Source organism: Coturnix japonica, unplaced genomic scaffold (genome assembly GCF_001577835.2).
Source record: "Coturnix japonica isolate 7356 unplaced genomic scaffold, Coturnix japonica 2.1 chrUnrandom460, whole genome shotgun sequence".
Taxonomy (NCBI): Eukaryota; Metazoa; Chordata; class Aves; order Galliformes; family Phasianidae; genus Coturnix; species Coturnix japonica.
In genome coordinates, this window is record NW_015439873.1 from 72341 (window position 1) to 83512 (window position 11172).

Sequence of the window (11172 nt, forward strand, 5' to 3'; positions counted from 1 at the left end):
CATGGATTTCCTCTGCCATTCCTTGGGTCATACAACATGCTAAGGACATGCTTAGGTCATGTGACATGCTAAGGACATGCATTCATTCTATGTAATCCCTTGGACATGATTCAGCCATAAGAACATGCTAAGGACATGCTAAGGTCACATGACATGTTAAGGACATGGATTTCCTCCGCCATTCATTGGGTCATACATCATGCTAAGGACATGCCAACGTCATGTGACTTCCCTCACATGTGATTGGGTCATACAACGTGCTAAGGACACGCTAAGGATATGTTAAGCTCATGGGACATATTGTGAACATGGGCTCATACTGTGGCATCCTTTTCAGCCATTAGAACATGCTAAGAACATGCTAAGGTCATGTGACATGCTTAGGACATGGGTTTACTTTGCCATCCATTTGGTCATACAACATGCTAAGGACATGCTAAGGTCATGTGACTTCTCTCAATTGTGGTTGGGTCATACAACATGCTAAGGACACACTAAGGACATGCTAAGGTCATGTGACATGCTAAGGACACGGGTTCATTGTATGGCATCCCATGGACATGCTTCAGCAATAAGAACATGCTAAGAACATGCCAAGGTCATGTGACATGCTAAGAACGTGGATTTCCTCTGCCATTCCTTGGGTCATACAACATGCTAAGGACACGTCAAGGTCACGTGACACGCTAAGGACATGCTAAGGACACATGTAGGTCATGTGACATACAGATAACAAGGCTTGGTCTGATGAACACGCTAAGAACATGCCAAGGTCACGTGACACGCTAGGGACATGCCAGAGGTGTCGTGTGACATGCTAAGGACACGCCAAGGTCACATGACTGCCCACATTACTTGGCGGCCATCTTGGATCGAGTCACGTGATGCAGCGGCCATCTTGGATCCACAGGAACGGTCATCTTGGCTTGATGGCCGCCATCTTGGATTGCCCACACCCTCATGGCGACCATCTTGGATCAGCCCACGTGACTCGGTGGCCATCTTGGATCGAGTCATGTGATGCGGCGGCCATCTTGGATTGTATCACATGTCATGGCCGCCATCTTGGATCCACTCACTGTCATGGGATTCAGCCATCTTGGGTCGAGTCACGTGACAGGGCGGCCATCTTGGATCCAGCACAGCGGCCATCTTGGATCAAGTCACATGATGCGGCAGCCATCTTGGATCCATCGCAGCGGCCATCGTGGGTCTATGGCAGCCATCTTGGATCAACCCACGTGACGCGCCAGCCATCTTGGATCGAACCCCCATGACCCAGAAGCCATCTTGAACCCCTGGCAGCCATCTTGATTTGACCCATGTGACCTGGCAGCCATCTTGGATTGATACACGTGACCAAGCAGCCATCTTGGATCCGCCCCACCATCTTGAAGCCTTGGCGGCCATCTTGAATCCACACTGCCACCACGGCGGCCATCTTGGCAGGTGTCACGTGACTCGGCAGCCATCTTGGCTCCACCCCACCACCACGGCGGCCATCTTGAACCCCTGGCGGCCATCTTGGCTCCACCACGTGACTCGGCAGCCATCTTGGATTGACCCCACCGCCACAGCGGCCATCTTGAATCCCTGGCGGCCATCTTGCCTCGACCCACATGACTCAGCAGCCATCTTGGCTCCATGGCAGCCATCTTGGCTCCACCCCACTACCACAGCGGCCATCTTGAACCCCTGGCGGCCATCTTGGCTCCACCACCTGGCTCGGCAGCCATCTTTGCTCCACCCCACCACCACAGCGGCCATCTTGGTTGGCCCCACGTGACTTGGCGGCCATCTTGGATCCACCCCACCACCACAGCGGCCATCTTGAACCCCTGGCGGCCATCTTGGCTCCACCCCACCATCACGGTGGCCATCTTGAAGCCCTGGCGGCCATCTTGCCTCGACCCACATGACTCAGAAGCCATCTTGAATCCACCCAACCACCACAGCGGCCATCTTGAACCCCTGGCGGCCATCTTGGCTCTACCCACGTGACCCGGCAGCCATCTTTACTCCACCCCACTACCACCACGGCGGCCATCTTGTTTGGCCCCACGTGACCCGGCAGCCATCTTGGATCCAGCCCACCACCACGGCGGCCATCTTGGCTCCACCACCTGACTCGGCAGCCATCTTGAATCCCTGGCGGCCATCTTGGCTCCACCACCTGACTCGGCAGCCATCTTTGCTCCACTTCACCACCACGGCGGCCATCTTGGTTGGCCCCACGTGACTTGGCGGCCATCTTGCCCTCCCCTACTTCCTTGCATGCCCCCCCCCCTCCCCGCATGCCTTTAAGCCCCGCCCCCCTGTACATAANTGAGGGGTGAAGAATGAGCTCTTAATGGGGTGACTTATGGGGTGCTAGGGTGGGATCTATGGGAGATGAGAAGCGCGGATGCGATTGAGGGGTCCTGGGCGGGGTGACTCTATGGGTGTCCTGGGTGAGGAGATCTAGGTGGGATTGGGCTGGAAGGGGAAGCATAATATAACGGGTGATTAAATGGTGACTGTAGATGGGCGATCGTATGGGGCTGAGCGAGTGGAATATAGGGGGGTCTATTGCGGGTGACTTTGGGTGGTTTTGGAGTGGGGGTAATCTATGGAGGCTGAGGGCGTGGAATATGGGGGGGGTCTTATGGAGGCTTTGACTTTATTTCTTGGGTGTCTGCGAGGGGGGGTCTTATGCCTCTGGGCTGAGTGGGATGCTATACAAGTGGCGTGACGGGCCGGGAGTGGATGATGGGGGTCTCAATGGCGACGTGACTAATAGGAGACCAGCTGGGGTTTGGGATCGTACTGGGGCTGGGGTCGGGATCTGATGGGGCTGGAGGGGGGGAATATGGGGATCCTATGCGCGGTGACTTATAGGGCCTGGGGGGGATCTAATGGGGCTGTAAGGGGACATATCAGGGTGACTGTATGGGCTGACGGGGGGGATCTATGGGGGCTGAAGGGTGGAATATGGGGGTCTATTGGGGTGACTGTAACTGGGGTGTCCTGGGGGGTCTACTGGGGCTTGGAGTGGGAATCTATGGGCTGAGAGGTGATATGGTGGGTCTATGGGGTGCACTTATGGGGGGCTGGGGGGCTCTATGGGGGCTGAGGGAGGGATCTATGGGGTTGAGGGGGGATTATGGGGGTCTATTGGGGTGACTTAAGGGGGCTGAGAGGTTATCTATGGGCTGAGAAACAGTATAGGTTTTGGGGGCTTGGGGTGGAATCTATGTGTGGTTTGAGGGATGGATCTGTGGGGCTGAGCGGGTGATATGGAGGTCTCCTTGGGGTTACTTATGGGGCTGGGAGGGGGGGGGATCTATGGGGCGGAGGGGGGGATATAAAACTGGGGGTCTATGGGGTGAACTTATGGGGCTAAGAGGGAGGGGATCTTAATGGAGCTGTGCAGGGGGGGATAGGTGGGGGTCTACCTGGGTTTACTTATGGGGGCTTGAGGGGGAGGGGATTACTATTGTGGGCTTGAGGTCGGGGATAAATGGGGGTCTAAGGGGTGAATATAAGGTGGGGTCTTGGGTTGGGATCTAATAGGGTGAGTGGGGGGATATGGGGGTCTATGGGGTGACCTTCATGGGTCTTCTCGCGTGGGATCTGATGGGGCTGAGGGGAGAGTGTCTATGGGGGAGATTTTATTGGGGTCCCTTGGTGGGATTCTATGGGGCTGGGGGGATCTATGGGGCAGAGGAAGGGGGATCTGTGGGGCTGAGTGGGAATATGGGGAGCTGGGGGGGATCTATGGAACTGATGGGGGATATGGGGGTCTATGGGGTGACTTACGGGGGCCTGAGTGGGAATCTATGGGGCTGAGAGGGGATATGGGGAGCTGGGTGGGGATCTGTGGGGCTGAAAAGGGGGAATATGGGGGGACTTGGAGGGTGACTTATGAAGAGGTGTCCCTGGGGGGGATTCTATGGGGCTGAAGGACATATAGGGTAACTTATGGTGGAAGTTGGGGCTGAGAGGGGAATCTAATGGGGCTGAAGGGTGGCAATATTTTTGGGGTCTAATGGGGGTGGACTTATGGTTTGAGTGGGAATGAACCTGCGCATGGCTTAGAGGGCGGAGATATGAGATGGGGTCTATGGGGTGACTTATGGTGGTGTCTGGGGGGTCTATGGGGCTTGAGTGGAGATCTCCATGGTGGGCTGAGAGAAGCGGAATATGGAAGTCTATGGGGTCGACTTATTAGGGCTGGGGGAGATCTATGGGGCTGGGGGGGATCTATAGGGCTGAGGGGGGTATAGGGAGCTGGGGAGGATCTATGGGGCTGAGGGGGGATCTATGGGGGTCTATGGGGTGACTTATGTGGGTCTGGGAAGGAGATCTATGGGGCTGAGGGGGGATCTGTGGGGCGGAGTCTGTGGGGCTGGAGGGGGGATATGGGGAGCTGGGGGGATCTATGGGGCTGAGAGAGGATCTATGGGGCTGAGGGAGGAATATGGGGGTCTATGGGGTGACTTATGGGGCTGAGGGGGGGATCTATGGGGCTCAGAGGGGGACCTATGGGCTGAGACAAGATATGGGGCTGAGGGGGGATATGGGGCTTTGGGGGGGTATCTATGGGGCTGAGGGGGGATCTGTGGGGCTGAGGGAGGGATATGGGGGCTGGGAAGATCTATGGGGCTGAGGGGGGATCTGTGGGGCTGAGGGGGCATATGGGGGTCTATGGGGTTACTTATGGGGCGAGGGGGGGGGATCTATGGGGCTCAGAGGGGAACTCTATGGGCTGAAGACAAATAGGGGCCTGAGGGGGATATGGGGCTTTGGGGGGGTATCATGGGGCTGAGGGGGGTATACTGTGGGCTGAGGGGGCAATATGGGGGACGTCCCTGACGGCTTCCTATGGGGCTGGGGGGGGAGGATGCGTGGGGCTCAGGGGGGAACCATGGGGCTTGAGACAAGATAGGGGGCTGAGGGGGGAATCTAGGGGCTGAGGGGGGATCTATGGGGCTGAGGGTGAGAGGTATGGGGGGGCTGGGAAAGATCTATGGGGCTGAGGGGGCATATGGGGGTCTATGGGGTTACTTATGGGGCTGAGGGGGGGGGATCTATGGGGCTGAGAGGGGGATATGGGGGTCTATGGGGTGACTTATGGGGTCTTGGGTGGGATCTATGGGGCTGAGGGGGGATCTATGGGGCAGAGGAGGGGGATCTGTGGGGCTGAGTTGGGAAATAATGGGGAGCTTGGGGGGGGATCTATAGAACTGAGGGGGATAATGGGGGTCTATGGGGGTGACTTTACGGGGCCTGATGTGGGAATCTATGGGCTGAAGAGGGGAATACTGGGGTGCTGGGTGGGATCTATGGGGCTGAGGGAGGAATATGGGGGTCTATGGGGTGACTTATGGGGTGTCTGGGGGGGATCTATGGGGGCTGAAGGGACATATGGGGTGACTTATGGGGCTGAGAGGGGATCTATGGGGCTGAGGGTGGAATATGGGGGTCTATGGGGTGACTTATGGGGGTTTGAGTGGGGAATCTATGGGGCTGAGGGGGGATCTATGGGGCTGAGGGGGAATATGGGGGTCTATGGGGTGACTTATGGGTGTCTGGGGGGGTCTATGGGGCTGAGTGGAGATCTATGGGGCTGAGAGGGGATATGGGGGTCTATGGGGTGACTTATAGGGCTGGGGGGGATCTATGGGGCTGAGGAGGGATCTATGGGGTTGATGGGGGGATCTATGGGGCTGAGGGGGGATCTATGGGGCTTAGAGGGGGATCTATGGGGTGATGGGGGATCTATCGGGGCTTAGGGTGGATCTATGGGGCGGAAGGGGGATCCCTGAGGGTCCCTATGGGACAAAGGTGGGGGGAACGTAATGTGGATTTTGGGTCAAGATATTGGGATTTTGGTAAGATTTGGGATTTGGGTCTTACTTTTGGTTTCTGTCAACGTAATCGGGGTTTTTGGGTCAAGATATTGGATTTTTGGGTCAAGATATTGGGCTTGTTGGGGATCAAGATAAATGGGATTTTTGGTGTTAGTTATTGGGATTTCGGGTCAAGTTAATGGGATTTTGGGTCAAGATAATGGGATTCGAGTTCTAATTAATGGGATTTTGAGTCAAGTTAATGGGATCTGTTTGTTTTCTGGCAAGCATAATGGGATTTTGAGTCAAGATACTGGGGATTTTGGGTCTAACTTGTTGGGTTTTCTGGTCAACGGTAATGGGATTTTGGTCAAGATAGACTATGGGATTTTTGGGGCAAGATATTTGGGTATGTTGGCGTCAGATAATGGGAATTTTGGGTTCAAGATTAATGGGATTTTTGGGTCTCTTGTTGGGTTTCGGGTCAAGCTTAATAATAAGATTTTGGGTCAAGCCTTTTAATTGGGAATTTTGGGTCAAGATATTGGGATTTTGAGTCAAATGAAACGGATTTGTGTGTATCGCAATGGGATTTGAGTCACTTTAATTGGGATTATTCACGTATCAAAACGGGATTTTGGATCAAGATAAAGGGATTTTGGGTCTACTTGTTGGGTTGTTTCTGGGTCAACGTAATGGGATATTGGGTACGAGATATTGGGATTTTGAGTCAAGATTAATGGGATTTTGGGTGTAGACTTATTGGATTGTTCGATCAAACGTAATGGGATTTTGGTCAAGATTTTGGGATTTTGGGTCGACGTTTTGGTTTCTGGTCACGTAAATGGATTTTGTGTCAAATAACTGGATTTTGGGTCTACTTGTTGGGTTTTCTGGTCAACGTAATGGGGATTTTTGGGTTCAAGATATTGGGGATTTTGGTTCAACGTGTCGGGTTTTCTGGTCAACGTAAATGGGGTTTGGGTCGAGATATTGGGAATTTGGGTTCAAGATAATGGTATTTTGGGTCATCTTGTTGGGTTTCGGTCACATAATGGGATTTTTTGGGTCAAGAATATTGGGATTTTTGGGTCAAGATAATGGGATTTTGGGTCTTCCTTGTGTGGGTTTCTGGTCAACGTAATGGATTTTGGGTCAAGATATTGGATTTTGGGTCAAGATAATGGGATTTGGTCTTCTTGTTGGGTTTCTGGGTCAACGTAATGGGGTTTTGGGTCAAGATACTCGGAATTTTGGGGTCAAGATATTGGGATTTTGTGTCTTCTTGTTGGGTTTCTGGTCAACGTAATGGGGTTTGGGTCAACGTTATTGGGATTTTGGTCACGATATTGGGAATTTGGGGTCCAAGATATTGGGATTTGAGTCAAATTAACGGGATTTGTGTATCGCAATGGGATTTTGAGTCACTTTAATTGGGATTTCAACGTAATCAAAACGGGATTCTTGGGGTCAAGATACTGGGATTTTGGGTCAAGATATTGGGATTTTGTGTCTCTTTGTTGGGTTTTCTGGGTCAGACGTCATATGGATTTTGAGTCAAGATAGATGGGGTTTTGGGTCAGAGATATTGGGGTTTTTGGGTCAAGAATATTGGTTTTTGGGTCAAAGATATTGGATTTTGGGTCTAGATACTGGGATTTTGTGTTCTACTTGTTTGGTTCGGTCAAACGTAATGGGTTTAGGCCAAGATATTGGGATTTTGGGTCGACGTGTGGGTTTCTGGTCAACGTAATGGATTTTTTGGTCGAGATATTGGGATTTTGGCGTCCAAGATATGTGGGATTTTGGTCTCCTTGTTGGGTTCAAGCGTCAACCGTAATGGGATTTTGGAGTCAGATAAATTCGGATTGTTGGTCAAGATATGAGGGATTTTGGGTCAAGATATTGGGATTTTTGGGGTCTTTCTTGTTGGTTTCTGGCAAATGTGAATGGGATTTTGTGTCAAGGATATTGGGATTTTGGGTCAAGATTTTGGGATTTTGGGTCGTACCATGGCCATATAGAGGGTGATGGGGCAGTTGGTCCGCTTGCCATGGCCGTGGATCGGATCTTGGAATCACATCAAGGCCGCCCCCAATCTCTTGGAGAGCAGGAAATAAATCCCAACCTCCAGCCCACGTTCCTCTCCCTGGCGCCCCCCATATAGGGCCCAAAGGGGGGCAGCGCTATGGGGTGCGTGTGGGGCCAGGAATGGGGGCAAGCAATGGGGGTTTTTGGGGGGCAATTCATGGGTTTTGGGGCTTGGTCATGGGGTTTGGGGGCAAGAGATTGGGGTTTCGGGGCAGCGTGTTGGGTTTTGGGTCAAGGTAATGGGGTTTTGGGTCGAGATATTGGGATTTTGGGTCAAGATAGTGGGATTTTGAATCAAGATATTGGGATTTTGGGTCTTATTGGGTTTCTGGTCAACGTAATGGGATTTTGGGTAACGATATTTGGGAATTTTGGGGTAATCGATTTATTGGGATTGGTTGGGGTCATTAGAGGGTAGTGGAGATTTTGGGTCGAGATATTGGGGTATTTGGGTCTACTTGTGGGTTTCTGGTCAACGTAATGGGGTTTTTTGGGGGTCGAGGATATTGGGAATTTTTGGGTCGGTATTGGGATTTTGGTCACGTTAGTGGGATTTTTGGGTCAAGATACTGGATTTTTTGGTCTTCTCTTGTTGGTTTTCGCTCTGGTCAACTGATGGAGGGTATGGATTTGGTCAAGATATTGGATTTTGGGGTCAAGATATTGGGATTTTGGGTCTACGTGTTCGTTTCCTTGTCAATGTGATGGCATTTTGGGTCAAGATATTTGGGATTTTTGGGTCAAGATAATGGGATTTTGGGTCGAAATATTGGGATGTTTGGGTCGAAGAATATCTGGGGCAAATTTTGGGTCTACGGTGTTGATGTTTCTTGGTCAATTCGTAATGGGATTTTTGGGTCCAAGATATTTGGGATTTTGTGTCTTTCTTGTCTGGGTTCTGGTCAACATAATGGGAATTTTGGGTCAAGATAATGGGATTTGGGTCTTCTTGTTGGGTTTCTGGTCACGTAATGGAATTATTGGGTCAAGATATTGGGATTTTGGGTCAGATATTGGGATTTGGGATCGAGATATTGGATTTTGGGTCAAGAATATTGGGATTTTGGGGTCAAGATACTGGGAATTTTGGGTCAAAGATTTTGGGATTTTGGTGGTCCGTCCATGGCCATATAGAGGGTGATGAGAGGCAGTGGTCGCTGCCATCCCGTGGATCGGATTTCCTTGGAATCAACACAAGCCGCCCCAATCTCTGAAGCAGGAATAACCAACCTCCAGCCCACGTTCCTCTCCTGCGCCCCCAGTAATATAGGGCCCAAAGGGGGGCAAGCGCTATGGGGTGCGTGTGGGGCCAGGAATGGGGGGCGGAAGCAAGGGGTTTTGGGGGCAATTCATGGGGTTTTGGGGCTTGGTCATGGGGTTTTGGGGGCAAGAGATTGGGGTTTCGGGGCAGCGTGTTGGGTTTGTGGTCAAGGTATGGGTTTTGGGTCAAGATATTGGGATTTTGGGTCACGTTAGTGGGATTTTGGGTCGAGAGTATTGGGATTTGGAGTCAAGATATATGGGGATTTTTGGGTCAAGATATTGGGTTTTGGGTCAAGATATTGGGATTTGGGTCAAGATAAATGAGATTTTGGGTCTAACTTGTTAGGTTTCTGGTCAGGTCCATGGATTTTGGTCAAGATATTTGGGGATTTTGGGTAAAATTATTTGGATTTTGGGTCAAGATGATTGGGATTTTGGGTAAGATTTGGGATTTTGGTCAAGATGATTGGGATTTTGTCTAGTTATTGGGGATTTTGGTCAAGTTAATGGGATTTGTTGGGGTTTCAGGTCAACGTAATGGGATTTGGGTCAAGATATTGGAGTTTTTTCGGTCTAGAAAATGGATTTTGGGTCAGTAATAGTATTATACAAGCTTCGCAATGGGCTTTTGAGTCACTTTATTGGGATTTCACCCGCGGTTCAAACACAACGGGATTTACGGGTCAACGATACTGGGGATTTTGGGTCGATTTGATTGGGTTTCGGGTCACTTAATGGGATTTTGGGTCAAAATTATGGGGATTTCGGGTTCAAGTTATGGGATTGTTGTGTTTCTGGTCAACGTATGGGGTTTGGGGTCAAGATTTTGGGAATTTGGGTCAAGATATTTGGGATTTTTGGGTCCCCCCCCCCCCCCCCCCCCGAAAAAGATATTGGGATTCTTGTGTCTACTTGTTGGGTTTCTGGTCAACGTAATGGGATTTTGGGCCACGATATTGGGATTTTGGGTCTACTTGTTGGGTTTCTGGTCAACGTAATGGGATTTTGGGTCAAGATATTGGGATTTTGGGTCAAGATATTGGGATTTTGGGTCAAGATATTGGGATTTTGGGTCTACTTGTTGGGTTTCTGGTCAACGTAATGGGATTTTGGGTCAAGATATTGGGATTTTGGGTCAAGATATTGGGGTTTTGGGTCAATGTGTTGGGTTTTGGGTCAACGTAATGGGATTTTGGGTCAAGATATTGGGATTTTGGGTCTACTTGTTGGGTTTCTGGTCAACGTAATGGGATTTTGGGTCAAGATACTGGGATTTTGGGTCAAGATATTGGGATTTTGGGTCAAGATATTGGGATTTCGGGTCAAGTTAATGGGATTTGTTGGGTTTCTGGTCAACGTAATGGGATTTTGGGTCAAGATATTGGGATTTTGGGTCAAGATATTGGGATTTTGGGTCAAGATATTGGGATTTTGAGTCAAATAACGGGATTTTGTGTATCGCAATGGGATTTTGAGTCACTTTATTGGGATTTCACGTATCAAAATGGGATTTTCTGTCAAGATACTGGGATTTTGGGTCGAGATATTGTGATTTTGGGTCTACTTGTTGGATTTTGGGTCAAGATATTGGGATTTTGCGTCAAGATATTGGGGTTTCGGGTCATCTTTTTGGGTGTCTGGTCAATGTAATGGGGTTTTTAGTCAAGATACTGGGATTTTGGGTCTACTTATTGGGTTTCTGGTCATCATAATGGGATTTTGGGTCAAGATATTGGGATTTTGGGTCAAGATTTTGGGATTTTGGGTCAAGATATTGGGATTTTGGGTCTATTTAATGGGGTTTTGGTCAAGTCAATGGGATCTGTTGGGTTTCTGGACAACGTAATGGGATTTAGGGTCAAGATAGTGGGATTTTGGGTCAAGATTTTGGGATTTTGGGTCCGTCCATGGCCATATAGAGGGTGATGGGGCAGTGGTCGCTGCCCATGGCCGTGGATCGGATCTTGGAATCACACAAGGCCGCCCC

General features: G+C 50.5%; 1 protein-coding gene across 1 annotated transcript in view; it reads right to left on the reverse strand.

Annotated features, from left to right (window-relative positions):
* Positions 1 to 11031: 11031 nt before the first annotated feature.
* APEX1 (apurinic/apyrimidinic endodeoxyribonuclease 1) overlaps positions 11032 to 11172 on the reverse strand; it is a 28620-nt gene continuing 28479 nt past the window's right edge. The window contains exon 7 of the mRNA XM_015850445.2: positions 11032 to 11172. Coding sequence (XP_015705931.2) covers positions 11065 to 11172 — 108 coding nt within the window. The 3' untranslated portion in view covers positions 11032 to 11064.